General features: G+C 50.6%; 1 protein-coding gene across 1 annotated transcript in view; it reads left to right on the top strand.

The window, feature by feature from the left end:
- The first annotated feature begins 130 nt into the window (after positions 1–130).
- LOC125535098 overlaps positions 131–20617 on the top strand; it is a 30324-nt gene continuing 9837 nt past the window's right edge. The window contains exons 1-2 of the mRNA XM_048698148.1: positions 131–491; positions 774–849. Coding sequence (XP_048554105.1) covers positions 204–491; positions 774–849 — 364 coding nt within the window. The 5' untranslated portion in view covers positions 131–203. The remainder of the gene's footprint in view (positions 492–773; positions 850–20617) is intronic.

Here is a 20617-nt window from a genome sequence, read left to right as displayed (position 1 = left end):
ATTTTTTAGAACAAAAATGTGATTAATTCAGCATGCTTATGACTATCATGCTTCTGAATATCTCCAAGCTGGATATTTCCATTAAACATGTTTCTAAATACCTCCCATATATATTTCCATTAGTCTGCTTAGTGCATCATTAAGATTATAAGCATCATTTTCATTGAATCCTGGTTACATATTTGTGTGTACTCAAGTTGAAAATGGGACTTGGAATAATATGCAAGTTTCATCTTTTCTATTGCAGCGAGTGGGTCGGTTATGCACTGGCAGCATCCTTGCTACTAGCGGTGGGCACGATGGTCCGGGCCAAGCAGAGAAAGATAGGTGAGATATGCTCAGAGGTGATCATCGACAAGTCCTCGGACAAGATGACGATGGAGAGTATAGTGGAGGCACAACACATCATGAAGAAGGTGCACGAGTACGTCAAGACGACGAACTTCGTGATCCTCAGGCTATGGTCCATTATTCTAGCCCGGTCACCAAAGGTATATATCATTGCACACTAGTCTTGATCATTGACCATCCTTTGTGTAATGTTGGGGTACCGTCCGTCACATATGGTTCTGGACTATAATGTTTTGTGTACTGTTCATTGTCCTAATCATTGTTTCAGTTAAATTCAGTCCAAATTCACTCCAGGAGTACTCCAAATTTAGTCCAAACACAGTCCAGATATTGTTTTGGTTTCCTTGTACTCCAAATTCATTCCAAACACAGTCCAGGAGTATAAATAAGTTTACAGATTCAGTCCAATTTCACTTGTGCAGGAAATTCACCTGTGCGGCAGCGGCGGGGAAGGAGCAGCATCGGCAGCCCTGATAGAGGAAGCCATGTTGCCGTTTTGTTTGTTCCCAGCCTTGACTATGGTTGTCCAGCGAGTCCGGCATGTCGTCATTTTCTTGTAAAGCAGTATTGTATCACACTTGTAGAGCTCGTTACACATGTAGATCTTGTAAAGTACTGTATTACACATGGTCATATGTATTGGCAACGTGATCTGGTTGCTCTTATTTGAAGTATTATGTGTGCTTTTGTCTGCCAAGTTAAATACTAGTTGAAATATGAAGAATATGAGCCTGATAGATGGGACTCACTTACCAGACCCAAACCTGACAACTGGGACCCATCTGACTGGTGGACCCATTTAATAAAAAAAAGGAAATTATAATTATTTAGACGAAAAGGCCAAGGCCCAATAATAAAAAAGGCTGCAATGTTGGGCCAGGCCCATGAAGTTGACCAAAAATTGATAGAAAAAAATATAGAAAGGCTAAATTAATGGGCTAGGCCCATGTAGAAAACTGAATTGGACCAGGCTGAATCTTGTGCCACATCAGCTTGCCACGCTGGATGCCTACGTGGCCTGGGGAGGTTGCTAGTGACCAAAACGCCACAGTGGACTTATTTTGGTCATAAACGTTTGCGACCATTCCAGAAGAAAGGTCGCTATAGTCAGTTTACGACGCCCAGCTTTTGACCTTATGTTTTTGGTCACAAAAAGGTCATAAATGGAAATTTGTGACCTTTCAGTGACCAATAGTGGTGGTCATAAGTTGACATATTTCTTGTAGTGCTTGGTCGTCACGGCTTGCGTCACGGGCACCACGTGAGGTACCCCGCCTTGATCTCTCCGCCTCCTCGCGAGCCAGCCTGATGAGGCCGTGCCTGAGGAAGCTCCGTGTCGTCCACCCCGCGAGGCTTGGCCCCTCGCGAGGGTCTTGGGTCTGCGTTGATGAAGATGGGCCGTGCTGCCCCCCCCCCCCTTTGAGCCACGCCGCTGGCCGCAGGCAGGCAAGTCTGGGGACCCCCGTTCCCAGAACGCTGACAAGGAATATCTCAGCAGAGTAACTATTTACTTCTAAACTGAACACAGGAATAGGAAAAAACACTCAACGCTGCTCACAGCAAGGGCGTGCCACTCAAAAATATCAAATGCATGTCTTTTGGCTAACATCAATGAGCAAATTTTGACAACGTTTAACAATTCCAATATATTAAACTAACGTCTTGTTGCTAACATCAATGATTAAACTTTGACAAGCTTTTCCCATTCAAAATATGTAATGCCTATGATCATGGAGTCCTGTCGTAGCTTCTTGTACTTGTTTGGGCACTTTTTGCCTAGGGCACTCCATGTGTTGTTAAATTACCAATGGTCTCTGCAGACTAGTCATGTCACCGTTGTCTAATAATAATCTGTAAAGCTTCTCGGCCATTCCTTCTATAATGTAGCGCAACCAGTGACTGCTTGTTTTTGCAAAGTGGAACGACCAACTTGACCCAGTAATGCAGTAGTTTGCCTTACACATTGGCTCCTTTTGTGCAGTTCAACTAAAATCGAAGTCGGAATAAAACCGAGCTTTAATTTTGATATCCCTGTAAGCAACAATAGGTATAAAGGAAACAATTGCTGAGAAAAAATGGTTGATGACTTGTACTCCCAGAAGAAAAGCATCTACTGATCTACTTTATCTTAATGGGAAACAAAGCAGGAGAGTAGCAATTCTCCATCAGTGTGATTCATTCATATTGACTGAGACATTATCTTAACAATGCCTTGATTCAACATGTATAAAGAACGACAAAGCAGAAAAGCACCATTCCTAAAACAATGCAACTGATTCATTTTAATAGACATTATCTTAACAATACTTTGGTTAAACATGTAGAAAGAACTACAAAGCAGGATAGTACCATTCCTAACAAGTGTTGACATTTTGAACTATGATTCAGTAGTTAATTAATTCTGAGAGTGGCATTGCTTAATTTTACCAGCGGCATTAGATTAACGAAAAGCATAAACAGTTCCAGGGGAGTGTGGGCGCAACAACAGTATGTGCTTCCATCTACTTATAAAGGGGGTGATGCAGAGTTTGTTGTAACAAAGCAACAAGCATCATGTCTGGGTTGGTCCCATTTTTGTTCACTACTTAATGGGAAAAGACAGCAATACAATAGCTTCAATTCAACACTTATTTAAAAAGTACCAATACAAGTAGCACAACATCTCAAAGCACACTGCACAATCATGTGGATGAAGGCCTGTACTGACCTTTCATGAGACGGACAAGATAAAATACGAATCTGCCAACACGAATAGGAAATCCAATCTCGTTTTGTGAAGTTGCACTGAAATCAAGAACAGTGTTTTGCGTAGCAAAGCAAAATGTCACAATAGCAACAATTGGAATAGATATCCCTGTTTAAACAGAGGAAAAAAAGGAATCAATTACTGGCTAATAAAGGAGGATGAAACATGCGGCCACAAAAATGGTAATCCCGCCAATCCCTAACAAGTTTTGCAGTTTTGAAATAAGATTCACTAGTTAATTCTGAGAGTGGCATCAATTGCTGGCTTATAAAGGGGGTGATGCTGAATTTGTTGTAACAAAGCAACAAGCATCATGTCTCGGTTGGTCCCATTTTTGTTCACTACTTAATGGGAAAAGACAGCAATACAATAGCTTCAATTCAACATTTATTTAAAACAGTACCAAAACAAGTAGCACAGCATCTCAAAGCACACTACACATCATGTGGTTGAGACCAAGATTTGAAAAAACTCGCCACGAAGACTGGAAACAAATCTCGACCTCCTTTTGTGCAGTTCCACCAAAATTAAGCAAAGTCACTGGTGTGACATTCAAGTTGAACTGCACAAAACACTCTTAAAACATAAGTGTTTCAAGTAGCGAAGCAAAATGTCGCAATAGCAACAAGTTGAATCGATACCCCTGTTTTAACAGAGGCAACAAAGGAAACTGTCGGTGTTCGGGTTCTGGCAGACGCTTGAGGTTCGAACACTGGGGTGCACGCGGAGATCTCTCCCCTATAGATCTACGTTCAATCTCCTCGCGTGATCTAAGCTGGAAACGACGAACAACACAAGGGACACAAGGTTTATACTGGTTCGGGCCACCGTTGTGGTGTAATACCCTACTCAAGTGTGTGGTGTGGTGGATTGCCTCAGGGGCTGATGAGGAACGGTACAAGGGAAGAACAGCCTCGCGAGAGGTGTTCATGAGCTGGTGCGATGAACTGCTAGGGTGAGTTCGGTCGCCTCTCTCCCTCTCTCTGCTGGGGTTCTGCCAGATCTCTAGCCGTCCCTCTACTCTGTGGTGGCTAGCTCTATTTATAGAGGCCCTGGGCCTCTTCCCAAAATAATGAGCGGGAAGGGCGCCAACAATTGGCCATTTAGAAGGGGAACATCTAGTACAAGTTATCCTGACCAAAGGTGGTCTTCGGCTGCCAAAAGTACTGGTGATGACACCGTCTTGGCTCCACGGTGACCTCCGTCCTGCCGCTCTGTTGGTCTTGGTCTCATTGCACCGGAATGGTAACCTTTGCCCCATGCCTTGGCCTGTGCTTGCCCCCTTTGCACCAAAGGGGAAACAAGGACACTACGCAGGCCGGCGCCCTCCTGGTCTATGTCGTCATGGCTTGCGTCACGGGTTCCTCGTGAGGTACCCCCTGCCTTGATCTCTCCTCCTCCTCATGAGCCTGCCTGATGAGGCTGCTTCTGAGGAAGCTTCCGGTCGTCCGCCCCGCGAGGCTTGGCCCCTCACGAGGGTCTTGAGCTTGTGCTGATGAAGATGGGCCGCGCTGGGCCCCCAATTGAGCCACGCCACAGGCCGCAGGAAGGCAAGTCTGGGGACCCCCGTTCCCAGAACGCCGGCAGTAGCCCCCGGGCCCAAAGCGCGCCCGGGCTTGGCCTAGCAGGAAAGCGAAGGGGCAAGCGCGAAGCGCCGTGGGCCCTAACAGCCTGTGGCCTTGGGTGCCGTGTGGCGATTGATTGGACGCGGGCGACTGCACTTCCCCACGATGCTTCGGCGACCGCACGACTTGATAAGTCCCTGCATGCAGAGAAACTGATCATGATTACCTGCGATCGTGGTGCTCGACGGTTGGCCTCCTCCGTCTATAAGTGCGGGGCCGCGCGAGTCCCCTTAGCCCGTCCCTTCTTGCTGCTCCTTTTCTTCTTCTCGGCTACTCGCCGATTCCATGGCTCCAAAGAGATTCTCGGCCGTGGAGAAAGGAAAGGCCCCCCAGGCTGGGCCTGACCCCCCCGGCCAAGCACGGCCGAGGCCGCCCTCGCAAGTATTCCACGGTCCCCGCAGTGGCTTCCCGCGTCCATGGAGGCGGTTCCCTGCTCGGTGGTGAGCGCCCGGCCGCCGATGGGGGGCACGCCGTGGTTGTGCGCCCCCCTAGGCCACGCTTTCGCTCTGCGGAGGTGCTGCTGGAGTTCATCGTGTGGTCAGTGTACCCAAGCAGCACCCGGCTCCAGCTCCCCCGTTTTCTTCGTAGGTGATCTGCCGGCCAGCGCCCGGTGCGGCTTCTGGCTCCAGGCAGACGACTGCTGCAACAGGGCCTCCTAGGCTTCGCTGGAGGTCTCCGTTTCTGGGAATGGGGCCCTGACCCACGGCTGGCAAACATTTGCCCACGCGCGCGGCCTGGGCCGGTGGTGCACCCTGCACTTCAAGTTTGATGGCGACGCCACCCTCTACGTGAGAGTGTTTGGGGAAGACGGTCGCCGTGCTGGGTGCTGCCACGAAGACGACGACCGCGGCCGCCTGCCCAGCCCCGGTACTAACCAGGACGAAGACGGCGACGGGCGTCCAGGAGGCGGTGCTCGGGGTTCGCTGAGCTAAGGCGACTCCCTCTCCGGCAGCAGCTCCTCCAGCGGTGGCCGCGACCAGCCCCCGCGCCATCGCGCCCGCCTGGGTGAAGGTAGCGGGTCAGCCCGCCGTCGCGCCCCGGTGAAGCGAGAGGAGGGATCCGCCTGAGCCCCAGGAGCAGCTCGAACCTCCGCTGTGGGCTGGTGCATGATGAATGGCGCCCATTTTGTTTTCCTTCTTTTCATGCGCAGAAATAAAAGGTAGTATAGGGCCCCGCGGGGGCGTGTTAGAACTGCTGCTGTTAACCGTCGTGTTGCTTCCGCTATTTCCGCGCTGCGTTCCCACGCCGTGCACCCATGTGTGGGGATCATTTTAGCTCGGTGGCGCTTGATGTGGTCCTCACCTCCCGAGGCCGCGGCCTCGCCGTGTGCTTTGTGCCCTGCAAGGATCAATAGGAGGGGTAACTTTCGTTCTTAGTTGTGGGCGCGATCGGCCCAGGCCCTGCGCTCGTGTTGCGATGCCCGTGAGGCACGGACTGGGAGGGGTGCTCCCGCAGAGGACTCGGATAGGAAAGGTCCAAACGATCGGGGCAGAAAACACTCGCGAGGGCGCCCGCGAACCTCACTCGCGAGACTTGTGCGAGAGAAAACGAGGCGAGTGAGTGAAAAAGATAAAGAGTCACAAGCCACGAATGTCAGCAACTCCAATAAAACTTCAAACGGGAATAAACAAGCCAACTGCAGGAAGCAAATGGGAAAGCCGCGTCCAGCACCTATTCTAGTCTTCGACGTCTTCTCACCAGCGTGGAGCTAAGTGCTGCCACTGGGCGTAGGTGGAAGCCCCTGAGGCCCGAGGGCGGCACTCCGGAGACTTCGGGGCATGTGCAGCCCCACTCATTATTACGTGAGACTGTCATGGGCGGCGAGCTTCACAGGCATTTGCCTTCTTCACAGGCACCGGGCCTTTCCCAAAACGTAGCAGCTTCACAGGCATTCGCCTTCTTCACAAGCACCGGGCCTTTCCCAAAACACAGCAGCTTCACAGGCATTCGCCTTCTTCACATGCACCGGGCCTTTCCCAAAACGCAGCAGCTTCACAGGCATTCACCTTCTTCACAGGCACCGTGCCTTTCCCAAAATGCAGCAGCTTCACAGGCATTCGCCTTCTTCACAGGCACCGGGCCTTTCCTAGGCGCTAGGCCTCGCTCAGGGATAGAACCTCCGGAGATGTTGAATGATCCACCCATTCTGGATGGGTACCCCCACCGTGGTCTCCAAGCGCGCGGAGCCAGGCCTGGAGGCATGAACAACCTTGAATGGGCCCTCCCACATGGGAGAGAGCTTGTGCAGCCCCTCCCTGGAGAGAACCCATCTGAGCACGAGATCCCCTACCTCAAGAGTTCTGGGGCGGATGTTGCGGCAGTAGTATCGTCGCAGCGCCTGTTGATACCTTGCCGCTCGCAGCACGGCTTCTCGACGGCGTTCCTCCCCCAGCACGAGATCTGTCCCCCGCATGGCATCCTGCTGCATCTCGTCGAACGCCAAGACCCGTGCGGAGCGATGCCTGACCTCATGAGGGAGAACAGCCTCTGCTCCGTAGACGAGGAAGAACGGGGTCTCGCCAGTCAGCTTGGTCACAGTTGTGCGGATTGACCACAGCACGGACTGGAGCTCGTCGTACCAGCCCCTGCCACAGGCCTCCAGCTTCTTCTTGAAGGTCCTGGCTTTGAGGCCCCTCAGGACCTCCGCGTTGGCCCGCTCGGCCTGGCCGTTGCTCCGGGGGTGTGCTACCGAAGCGTAGCATATCTGCGTTCCAAGGTTAGCACAGTACATTTTGAAGAGATTACTGGTGAATTGCGAACCATTGTCGATGATGATGCGGTTGGGCACCCCAAATTGGCTCACATGGCCAATGATGAATTTGACCGCGGAGCCCGCCGGGATTGTGCGGACGACTTCCACCTCAGCCCACTTGGTGAATTTGTCCACGGCAACGTAGAGGTAGCGATAGCCCCCTGGAGCCCGAGGAAACAGGCCCAGAATATCCAGCCCCCAAACTGTGAACGGCCATGAGAGGGGTATGGTCTGTAGACCCCCCGCAGGCTGATGGATCTGCTTAGCGTGAAACCGGCAGGCCTCGCAAGCCTTCACAAGCTCAACGGCATCGTTGAGCACCGTGGGCCAGTAGAATCTACTACGGAATGCCTTGCCGCCGAGGGTTCGTGATGACGAGTGGTGCCCGCAGTCTCCGCCATGTATGTCCGCCAGTAGCTCCTTCCCTTGCTCTCGGGAGATGCAACATACTGACACGTCATTTGGTCGCTTCCTGTAGAGCTCTCCGTCCTTGATGCAATAAGTCGTGGCCTGCCGCGCCACACGCTCCGCTTCCTCCTCACTCTCTGGCAGAGTCCCATGCATCAGGTAGTTCTTGAGCTCCAGGATCCAACACCCTTCCTGAGGCACTAACACCAGGAGCAGGCGTGCCCCTGAGGCTGGGCCGCAGACCGGGGCTCCTGAGGCAGGCGGGTTAGGGAGCTCCTCCCTTGGTTGCGCCGTGCTCGACAGTGACGGCACCGCCGAGGGTTTGAAGAGTGCTCCTCGAAGACGATAGGCTCCTGAGGCAGCCGCCTAGATGCCCTCTTGGCAATGTCATCAGCTTCCTGATTGGTGCCGCGAGGCACATGCTGCAACTCCAGCCCCCAGAACTGTTTCTCCATCTTGCCAACCTCAACGAGGTAGGCTTCCATGTGCTCATCCTTTGGCTTTGTATATCTTGTTGGGGAAGTTGACGAGGAGCTGTGAATCGCCCTTGATGACGAGGCGCTTCACCCCTAAGGCAATCGCGGCCTTCAAGCCTGCTATTAGGCCTTCGTACTCCGCTATGTTGTTGGAGACCTTTTCTCTGTGCTGGAAGCAAAGTTGTACAGCGTAGTAGAGTTTGTCCTGGGTAGGGGATACGAGCACTGCGCCAGCTCCCGCACCGTGTCGGGAGAACGCCCCATCAAAGTACATGACCCAACCATCCGATGCTTCACTTCCCGGGGAAAGTGATCGGTCTTCGCCTGCCTCGAGACCCGGCGCTTCTGCCCATTCTGCCACGAAATCCGCAAGTGCTGCTCCCTTGATGACTCTGGTTGTACTGAATTCTAGATGAAAGGCCTGTAGTTCAATGTTCCATTCAGCAACCCTTCCAGCTGAGTTGGGGCTCCTGAGCACTCTTTCCAAGGGGTATGCTGAGACGACTTTGATGGGATGTCCTTGGAAGTAGTGGCGTAGCTTGCGCGAGGCCACTAGTAGTGCGAGGAGGAGTTTTTGAGGCATGGGATACCGTGCCTTTGCGTCCCGTAGCACCGTGCTGACGAAGTACACGGGATGCTCGACGAGGTCGAGGGTGCTAGCGTAGCTTGCGTCCTCCAGAGGTCGAGGCACCTCTTGAGACGATGGAGCTCCCAGTGCTTGGTCGCCTGAAGAGGCCTCTCCTACTCCGGGTGCGTTCTCCTGCTGCGGCTGTTCCTTTCCGTCTGTGGTTGCGGCCTTCGCGAGGCCCCCCTGGCTCTGCTTCGCTTCAGTTCGGACGGTTGATGCGGCCTTGGCACAGTGCTCCTCCCTGACCTCCACCAGGGCTGCGCTAGCGGAGTAGGGGGTGGCCGCAGGGTAGAGCACCAGGGGCTGCCGAGGACGCGGAGCTACCATTACTGGTGGACTGGTAAGGTACCTCTTGAGGTCCTGGAATGCCTTGTCGGCCTCTTCAGTCCATTCAAAGGGACCCATTTTCTTCATCATCTTGAAGAAGGGCAGCGCTCGTTCCCCCAGCTTGGAGATGAAGCACCCCAGTGCAGTTACACGCCCGGTGAGCCTCTGCATTTCTCTGAGGGTCCTCGGCGGGCTCATGTCTTCGACTGCCTTAACCTTCTCCCGGTTGGCCTCGATGCCCCTGTGGGATACGAGGAAACCCAGGAGCTTGCCCGAGGGGACTCCAAACACGCACTTCTCCGGGTTGAGCCGTAGGTCCACTTTGTTGAGGCTCGCAAAGGTTTCTTCCAGGTCCTGTATCAGGGTTCTCGCTTCACGAGACTTCACCACAATGTCATCGACGTAAGATTCAGTGTTCCTCCCGAGCTGCCGGCCTATGGCGATGTGCATCAGCCGCTGAAAGGTCGCGCCTGGGTTGTGCAACCCAAACAGCATGCACGTATAGCAGTACACTCCACACGGGGTCAGGAAAGCCGTCTTCTCCACGTCTTCTACCACCATCTTGATCTGGTGATAGCCCGAGAAGGCGTCTGGGATGCACAATAGGTCACACTCTGCGGTGGAGTCGACTATCTAATCAACGCGGGGGAGCGGAAATGGATCCTGCGGGCAAGCCTTGTTGAGGTCGGTGAAGTCGACGCACATGCGCTCTTTTCCTCCCTTTTTGGTACAACGACCGGATTAGCCAACCAATCAGGGTAGCAGACCTCGCGGATAACTCCTGCCGCCTCTAGCTCCCGGGTCTCTTCAACGATGAAAGCCTGTTTCTTAGTAGACTGCCGCCTTGCCTTCTGCTTCACGGGGCGCACATTGGGGCATACATTGAGGTGATGCTCAATCACTTCCCTTGGGACCCCTGCTAACTTATCAGGATCCCACGCGAACACCTTCTTGTTCGCGCGCAGGAACCTGATCAGGGCCTTCTCCTGCTCGGGCTCGAGGTTGGCCCCTATGGTGAATGTGGTGCAAGTGAACCCGTCCACATCGACTGGTACCTGCTTTGTTTCCGCCTTGTCTTGGGTGAACAACTACTTCTTTTTAGCCGGCGTAGCCCCCTTGGGCTCAAGGGCGTCGGTGCTAGTGGGCTGTGCCACCGCGGCTGCCCTGAAAACAAGCTGGAGCACCTACAGCGCATCCCTTGTGTCTCCTGACACGGTGAGGACGCCGCTGCTCCAGGCATCTTCATGAGGTTGTATGTCGGGTGAGTTGCTGCCATGAATTGAGCCAAGGCCGGATAGCCGAGGATGGCGTTGTAGGGGAGGCCAATGGGGGAGATGTCGAAGTCGACCAGCTCCGTGCGGAAGTTGTCACAGGTGCCGAAGGTCACTGGGAGGTGGATCTGTCCCAAGGAGGCGGTGGAAACGGCTCCGACGCCCGAGAAAGGCCTGCTAGGTTGGAGCCGCTCCAGCGGCACGTGGAGGAGGCTAAAGGCCTCCACTGAGAGCACGTTGAGGCCGGCATCACCGTCGATGAGGGTCCTGGTGACGGCCACTTGGCAGATGGTGGGGGTGCACAGCATCGACAGCGCGCCCGAACCGATGGGGTTGAAGGGGTGGTCCTCCGATTCGAAGGTTAGATCAGCCTCGGGCGCCACCCAGCCCGAGGGGGCTTCTTGGCGCTTGGAGGCGGTGCTGATCCGGTGGGTGAATGACTTGACGTGATGGCACGAGGGTGGTGCCTGGGAGCCACCCAGGAGAGCTGCGACGACGGGCGGCGCTGGTGCGGCGAAACGGGCGAGGAAGAGGTCGCGCAGCTCCTCCCAGGAGGTGACAGAGGCCGTCGGCAGGTGGAGGAGCCACGCGCGTGGGACGCCGGTGAGGGCCATGGGTAACCAGTTGGCCATCACCCACGGCTCGGAGGATGGCCTCCTCGTACGCCAGTAGGAAAATCATCTGATCTGTCGCGCCATCGTAGCGCAGTGGTGTCTCAGGCCTGAACTTGCGCGGCCATTGCACCTGTCACAAGGCAGGGGCCAAGGCCCGGAGCCCCCTGGCCCCAGTGTCGGCATCTGTTGCTGGAGCAGGCGGCGCGTTGTCCGCCATGAGGGCGGGATGCGATGTCGGGGGAGAGCGGGTCGTCAGGAGGAAGGGCCCGGCGCACCCCTACCTGGCGCGCCAAATGTCGGATTTCAGGTTCCGGCAGACCCTTGAGGTTTCCCCTACCAATCTACATTCAATCTCCTTGCGTGATCTAAGCTGGAAACGACGAACAATACAAGGGACACAATGTTTATACTAGTTCGGGCTACCGTTGTGGTGTAATACCCTACTCCAGTGTGTGGTGTGGTGGATTGCCTCAGGGGCTGATGAGGAACAGTACAAGGGAAGAACAGCCTCACGAGAGGTGTTCTTGAGCTGGTGCGATGAACTCCTAGGGTGAGTTCGGTCGCCTCTCTCCCTCTCTCTGCTGGGGTTCTACCAGATCTCTGGCCATCCCTCTACTCTGTGGTGGCTAGCTCTATTTATAGAGGCCCTGGGCCTCTTCCCAAAATAATGAGTGGGAAGGGCGCCAACAATTGGCCATTTTGAAGGGGAACATCTAGTACAAGTTATCCTGACCAAAGGTGGTCTTCGGCTGCCAAAAGTACTGGTGATGACGGCGTCTTGGGCTCCACAGTGACCTCCGTCCTGTCGCTCTGCTGGTCTTGGTCTCGTTGCACCGGAATGGTAACCTTTGCCCGATGCCTTGGCCTGTGCTTGCCCCCTTTGCACCAAAGGGGAAACAAGGACACTGCGCAGGCCGGCGCCCGCCTGGCGCCCGCCTGGTCTAGGTCGTCATGGCTTGCGTCACGGGTTCCTCGTGAGGTACCCCTTGCCTTGATCTCTCCGCCTCCTTGCGAGCCTGCCTGATGAGGCTGCTTCTGAGGAAGCTTCCGGTCGTCCGCCCCGCGAGGCTTGGCCCCTGGTGAGGTTCTTGAGCTTGTGCTGATGAAGATGGGCCGCGCTGGGCCCCCACTTGAGCAACACCACAGGCTGCAGGCAGGCAAGTCTGGGGACCCCTGTTCCCAGAACACCGAAAGAAACAATTACTTGCCGATAAAGGAGGATGAAACAAACAGTGACAGAAAGAAGCATCTAACTTGTCTTGGATGGAAAACAAAGTATGACAGTAGCATTTCTAAAACATTTGCATTGATTCATATTAACAGAGACATTCTCTTGAAACAACATTTGTTAAAAAATGTAATTTACTTTTAACAGTGGCATTGCTTCAATGTTCTGGTGGCAGTCTTAGATTAACAACAGCAAAATAGTTGTATGGGACATGCCAGCACCATGTGCGTCCACACATATAAATGGGTGATGCAGAGTATGTAGCCAAGCAGCATATATGCGCTGGTCCCATATTTGTTTGCTTTGAACCTTCTTCCTATGTGAGGGCAGCAAATCTAGTCCTGCACAAACTACCCGACTCCCCAGTTTCTTTCCCTTTTCAACAAAGAGATCGGTTCCTTACAGATGTGTGTACCGGGTTACCCCCTTTTTCCCTTTTTGACATACAAAGCGGCTGGATAGCCAGTCTATACTACTTTCTGCCCCTCCTTTCCTCATTGAACCACGTCCTAGATTCTTGCTCCAGCCCACCGCACCCTTCTTTCCTCTTTGAACCAAGACCTAGATTCGACTAAAGATCGAAAAAGATCCACATGCAGCTAGAGCAACGACAGTTTCAAAGAAACTTATACCTTAGGGTCGTCGGGATGTGGCAAGGCTTGCGGCGGGAGGCCGGATCTGCCCACACTACGTACAGAAGCGAGGAAGAAGGGGTCGGTGGCCCTCCTGCACAGGCGCTGGGTGCAAGAGAACAGCGCAGCCGGCAGTGGATTGCCTCCCTCGCTGAAGGCGATAGAGTGAACGCTGCACTCCACCCCTTCCCGGTGCGACGGGATACGGACGCCTCCTTCACCAGCTGTGAGGGGGAGAGAGAGACAAGAGGCCAACACATTCTTGTTTAGATCTTGTGAAGAGAGGGTGAGAGACTGTGAATATAGCAAACCCTAGCAAATGAACGCTGAGCCTCCAGCGTGTAACATATATGTAGTGCGGCGAGCGTGTGGAGAGTGCAAACCATAGCGAACAAGCGCTGAGGCTCCCGCTTATATATATACTACTGTAGTACAGACTGAGCTCCGGTGCCTTCACTACACCTGCTTTTGGCTGTATGACAGGTGAGCCAGCCACATTTTGGGCCCACATGTCATAAATCCAAAGGCAGCCGCACTAAGTCAATGAAGCTACGTCCATATAGTACTCTCGTGTATACGACTAATATATAGTGGAGTGGTTTTCTTATTCTCTACATAACAGTCGTTTTAAATTGTGTAAGTACGAAACAAAACTCTTTATTTAATGTACAGTAAAGAAAACTAGTACTACTTGCGATGAACTAATGATCCACGCCCACGCGTCCTGGTCGCACTTGCTGTCCTTCACGTGTGTACACTACCCTCCCTTAAGTGAACAACCACACATGCGCCAAATTACCGGAAACGTGTGAGAGTGTGTACAAATAAAGAATTTTAATTTCAATAATTATCGGAAAGGTTTGAGAGTATTACAAAGTTTGACTTCAGTCAAATCTAATATGCGGAGTAAATAAAAATGGAGGGCTACTACGTCCATCCGGGTTTTTAGTCCACACCATTTTTTAAATCAAAGTTAATAGCTGGACAAATAAAATTACAGGGGAGCTAGAGACAAAGTTGTGAGAAGGCTTAGAAATCAATACAAACTTATGCTCTTAGTACCAACGTCGATCCTTCTTCAAGGAAACATTTGGTTCATAGCCAATTGTGTGATAAAATTGCACCAACGTGAAAGACGACTGCGTCTCCAATGCAACCAAGGTGAACTGACAAAGGATATCATCTTTGTGCATAACAAGCAAAGAGCACTGATGGAAGACAACTTGTTTTTCATTGAAAATCGATCAGCTTCACCAGCCGATGCAACCATGAGGCGCAACCATGAGCATCGATAGGTCATCGTGGTGATGCATCATCCATTTGGCATCAAGTTTGGGTGAGGCACCTATGAAGTTCGACAAATCCTCACTGTGGTCTGTTTCTTCTCGGTAATCAAGCTCGAGGAAGGAAGAACCACGTGGCAGAGGACAGTGAGGTGGAACAACAATGGCCATCCAATTTTGTGCAGTTCCACTAAAATTGAGGAAGACATGCCCGGGTATGGAGACACGCATCGCTGTTTCCAAAAATATAAAAAAGGGTTAGCAACGACATCTCAATTGTCAATAAGAATTAATGAAAAGTACACCAACAAACAGAAGCATCATAATTATCTTGATGGGAACTAAACCAGTGATAGTACTACCACCATATGGACAATGACCGCACAACCACCATGTACTTTTTGTCGAAACAACATGTATACCTCCAGTGAGGCATAAATCAGGAAAACTTTTCGAGTGGCATTTCCTCTATAATGGTACTAGTAGGTGATGTTGGACTAGCCGACGAACCATAGCTACTATGCATGGGGAGCTGGGGAGTAGTCGCATAGAAGAAAACCCGCACGCAGCGACCTGGGGAGCTGGACCAGTACAAGAAGTTATACCTCAGGTGGGCGAGATGTCGTTTAGGCGGGCGGGCGGGATCTGCCCACACGACGGCAGCGAACAAGGGCGCGGAGGATCTTCGTCCGCGCCAGCGCCGGCTCCGAGAGGACGGTGCGCATCGGCTTCCTCCATCACCGACGGCGACAATGTCAACGCTGCACCTCCTCACCTCCCGCAACGGACGGGATTCGGCCGGATCTGTGACCACCGGTGACGAGAGAGATAGAGTGGACACTGTCATCTTGTTTTGATATGGAGAGGGTGAGAGAGCGAGACGCGAGAAACTCTATCAAACAAGAGGCTATAATGGAGTAAAAAAATCTCTCCATAGTAGTGGTTTTAAATAGAATACGCGCGTTCCCGGAAAAAAGAAAGAAAACTGGCGGACAATTTTTTAAGGGTTTGTCTAGGACACATCTAGATGTGACATAGTTACGTCACATCTAAGTTGATGTCCACTCTCTTTGTGGTCTATTTTTTTCCTAGTTTTTTTTGTTTCTTGTTGCTACATCATATACTTGTGGGAGCTTAGATGTGATATGCTTAAATAACATCTACATGTGAATTAGACAAACTGATTTTCTAACGTACCAAGAAAGAAAACTCGATCAAAAACACGCCCCCGCTTCCAGGTCGCGAGAGTCGTCGCGCACACACACATAGACATAGACATGCATATCCGTGTTTACGTAAAATTCCATTTCCATCTCCATCTCCAATCATATTTTTCCAACTGGCACATTATTTACGCTATTAATTATATACGCAGCAATATTAACGTACAACATCTCTTGTTTGCGCACGTCCGGACCGTTGTCACGGCTAGTCCTGACCAACCCGAACGCTCTTCATCACCCGCGCGTGCTTCCCGCCCGAAACGGTCCGTGCCAGATTCATGTCCGGCCAGAGCAGACGCGACCTCTCACTGGCGCCGGCATTGAAGCGGCGCGCCGGCCGAGAGAGCGTCGCCCGCGCCGCTTTCGGGTGCAAGCGGCTGCTCCGCGTTCAAAGGTTGCAATAGCCGGCTACAACACGCATGTAAAATGTTATTGGGAGTCCGTGCTACAGCTAGATGTCCTCCCCCAACTCGTCAATCTCTTTCAGTAGTGCTAGTAATCCATGGCGCGATCCATCGACAAGCAGGCGGGAAAGTTATCGTATACTCGGTTTGCGGTGAGTGGCATGCTGAGCGACCATGTGAGGTCGAGCCATGGAGGAGGGTGAGACATGAACACGACAGACGTGATTTAAACGTTGGTTTTGCTCGATGGCGCGATCCAATGAAACGAAACGTTGGTTTCTCTCCGTTTCCATTTTTTCTCCGGAAAAACGGAAACTTTCCCCTCCATTTTCATTCCTATTCCAAGGTTGCCCCATTACAACATTCCATCAAATACAAAGGAAAACTAACACGCATGCTGATGCATCTCAATGATTCACAGATCATAGCCAATATTTACTTCACAACTAAAGAAAAAAGTTGTGAGAGCATGTACGAAAGAAAAACTACTGATGGGGTCACTACGACTTAAACCCTAAACCCTAAACATGATTTAATTTCCTGGCCAGGTAGAACCTGTCGAAGGAAAGACGACTGGCACCCTCGGATCATACGATGCTTTTGTGTAGTTCCACTAAAATCGACCTGAGCATCCCTGATGGCAAAGATATTGAAGAAGTGTGATTAGAGTAATAGTACTGGCACTAGTTCATGAGACATAAACTCATCACAAGTAGAAGCCGGTAGAAGTAGAGAAAGATCGACATGGAGATGGAGCTACGGCACTGACTATGGGTTTTCTCCCTCGCCGATGTCGACCGCGTCCACGCAGAACATTGTTCCCTTCCCCCAGCTGCGGGATCAGGCACGTCGTTCTATGCTTGTGAAGAGAGCAACCTAAGCAAGCATGCTTGTAGCTTAGGCTCTTGCTAGTGTATATATAGTGGTTTTCTTTTTCTCTCCATATTAACCATTTTATATTGCGTATGTGTCATTCAAGAGTGAAATGATGGTTGCTTCTTCCGACTAACTTACTGTGTGATTTGTCTGCTCCTTAGTGGCCCCTACACGTACTCCCCCTACATGTATGCAACAGTCACATGTACACATGGACGCAAAAACGCGCGTGACGCCCTAATGCATGCATGTCCAAGCACACGACGGAACACACACGGTCACGCTCAAGTGCTCAACCTACACGTGCATGCACACACATACTCAGTCAGGGTGAGATAGTGACCGTATAAACACCGGAATATATATATATATATATATATATATATATATTGAGCGCAATGAGCGTATTATGAAGTCTACTGACCGTATTTTTACGAATATACAGTGACAGGCAGTGTATTTATCTCATTTGAAATTAAGCCATATTAACCGGAGAGGAGGCAGTATGGACTAGCATTACTTTGCTGTGTCTCGTCAACTTGCCGAATGAGGAGAAGGTTGCAGGACGGGAGAAGCTTGCGCGCGGTGGCTCACAGGACAAGGAGAAACTTTTGACTAATGCAAGCTCTCCCTCGCTCAGGCGGTGGACCTGCAACAGTTAATTCGGTGTCAGATTGCCAGAAGCATACACTATACTACTAGTGCTATTATTGTTCGACTTCCCAAATAGGCGAACAGCCAAGCGCAAAGTCTACTAGTACTACTACTATAGTCTATAAAAGGTACATACTATACTAGTACTAGGAACCGGATGGAGGTGCGTCTGCACTCTTATTATAATTTTAAAATGTGATAAAGCAATTTTCAACACATTTGGTTCTCTTCGAGGGTTCTCACATGTGATAATGGAAGTTGATTACATGGAAGACTCACCACAATTCTCGCTTAATTCTGGCTCATATCCTCTTACAAATAGTAGCGCTCGGTAATATTTTCCTCTTTTTTGTTATTCAGCATGTAAACAGGTCAGCAAACCTTGCGGCGCATCTTCGTGCGAACCGTGCTTGCTGCACTTTGAATGTGGCCGAGAGCTGGCTTGATGAAACACCTCACTTCCTACTTCTTTTTTTGCGGGGTACCTTGCTTTCTAGTGACCAGTGTCTTGGCTGATCATCCTAAGAATGCTTATATATGAATAAAGCTCTCTCATTTACCCGCAAAAAAGATTAAGCCATATTAACCAGAAAGGAGGGAGTATGGACTAGCACTACTTTTTGGTGTGTCCCGTCAACTCGCAGAACAAGGAGAAGCTTGTACGACAAGGTGAAGCTCGCTTACGCCTTTTGACTAATGCAACCTACCCTCGGTGGACATGCATCAGTCCATTCGGTGTCAGATTGTCAGAGGCATACACTGTCGTACCCAACATGCGGAGTACCATCATTGTTCGACTTCATGAAGAGGCGAAGAGCCAAGCACAGTAGTACGAGTAGTACTACTACTAGAACCACATGGTGGAGCGTCTGTACTCTTATTTTTTTATCTCTGATAAAGTACACGTTTATTCCGGAGAAGGGCGGAAAAAGGCAGCCCAACATGTAATGAATGATATCGATCAACCAACCATGCTCGAATATATCTTGGCCTCCGTGCAAGCCCGTATGTGTGTTCTCGCTCCTTGTCTCTCTCAAGGAACGGCGGGTTGGCTCTTTGCCGTCAATTGAGATCGGTTTGCTCACACTCCTGTCCCACATGTCAGTGATATGCCAAGAGGAGGTGCGTTGACCGATCCATACGCGTACTTTGTTTTGCACCTTCATACTACTCCTCCCTCCGTCACAGTTTACAGAGCGTGCTTCATTATGATGCGTTTCTCTCAATGCATTTCCACCACCAGAGAGACTTTAGACGTGTTTGGTTTAATGCTCAATTAATTAGGGCGTGGTAACCGCAATCAAGTCCACAATTTTCTCTCCATGTACTGTACTACTACGGAGTGGAGTAAGTGCATGCATGTGTGTACCCGGGGTGGAAGCACTGCATGCATCTGTGTATGCATTATTCCCTCTAGTAATAGATGACGTGCTATAACTACCAATGCTATTTTTCAGGCCGATCGCTAGGCTCCTTGGTCCCATAGTTTTTTTTCTGAAGCGCTCTGTATAAATAGTGACGGATGGAGTAGTATGAGTGGATTCAAAGAAGAGCGTATTGATGGTTGCTTCTTCAGAGCAACTTACAGTGGGAAAGGTGGGGCTTATGATTTGAGTGCTCATTACTCACTATTAATGCGGCGCAATGGCCAGGCTGAGTCTCCCATGCGGTTGTGCACTACCCCCTCGGTTCTTAAATATACTCCGGAGTATTTGTCTTTCTAGAGATTTCAACGAGTGACTACTCAAATATTTGTCTTTTTAGAGATTTCAATGGACTGGCACATACGGATGTATATAGACATATTTTAGAGTGTAGATTCACTCATTTTGCTCCGTATGTAGTCACTTGTTGAAATCTCTAGAAAGACGAATAGAATATTTAGGAACAGAGGGAGTACACATACGAAGCAAAATGAGTGAATCTACACCCTAAAATATGCCCATTTGAATTTTGTAAAAAGACAACAATTTAGGAACGAAGGAGTATAATTGTGTGCATGGCACATGGACCCGGATGATGAAGACGCTTCTGGCAATGCTATCAAGCTTCCATCATTTTTTTACATAATTGAATACTATACAAATAATTTTCCAGCGACATGAAATTGTACAATGGTGTGAGCTTTCAGCTTTTGTTTCGCGTGTCTTGCCATCGATGCTCTTTCGGAAACAATAAAAAACTAACTTCCTTGCTAATGCATGTCAATTATTAGGAGATTAGAGCTAATAATTACATCACAGCTGAAGACGGAGTTGTGAGAAGGTGCTAAATTAAAATTGATCCATGCTTTCATTGGCAGCAACGTCCCCCCAGCTCTGTCTAAATCAACAAGGCATGTTGGGAAAAAAAAGTAGTTGTCTGGAGCATGCAACATTCCGATCATTTTGTGCAAATCCACTAAAATAGAGTTGAGCGTCCCTGTTCCAAAGATATTAAGTGTGATTATGATAATAGTGGACTGCTGATGAAACAATAAACACACAAATAGAAGCCAGTCACCTTTGCAATTTCTCTTAAGACTAACTAGTTGGAGAAGATTAGGCTCGGAGTTGGATGAGGAGGATAGAGCAAAACCAATCTCCCATTGTGTAGTCGCACTAAAATGTAGAGACGTTGCCCGTGTGACATTTTAGTACAACTACACAAAACACTCTGAAGAAAAAGTGATTTGTGCAGTTCACCAAAAGGTCGCAATAGCAATGAGGTGAAATGGATAGCCCTGTTTGCAAAAAAGAGGTAGAAAGGAAACAATTACTGGCCAATAACAGTTGATGACACATGCGACGACAAAAAAGAAGCATATTCCTTGTCCTAAGGGAAGATAACAACACGGTTGTGTTTGTCTAAAACGGTGTGAGGGTGAGAATGCAATATGGAAAGTACGCCAGACGAGCTATGTTTTGGGCAAATAACTATGGAAGATCCACATGCAGCGACGTGGTAAGACGGGCAATGGAGCAAGGCCAGAGGGGATACCTGGAGGTTGTCGGGATGTAACTAGGTGAGCAGCGGCGGGCGGAATCTACGAGCAGGTGGCGTAGGCCCTGCCGCGCCAGAGCTTGGTCAGAGAGAACGGCGTGTACCGCAGATCGGGACGTGCTGCCTCAGCACCATCG

Source organism: Triticum urartu, chromosome 2 (assembly GCF_003073215.2).
Source record: "Triticum urartu cultivar G1812 chromosome 2, Tu2.1, whole genome shotgun sequence".
NCBI classification, from domain to species: Eukaryota; Viridiplantae; Streptophyta; class Magnoliopsida; order Poales; family Poaceae; genus Triticum; species Triticum urartu.
Note: the sequence above shows the minus strand (reverse complement) of the source record. Positions and strands in the feature narration are given on the sequence as shown.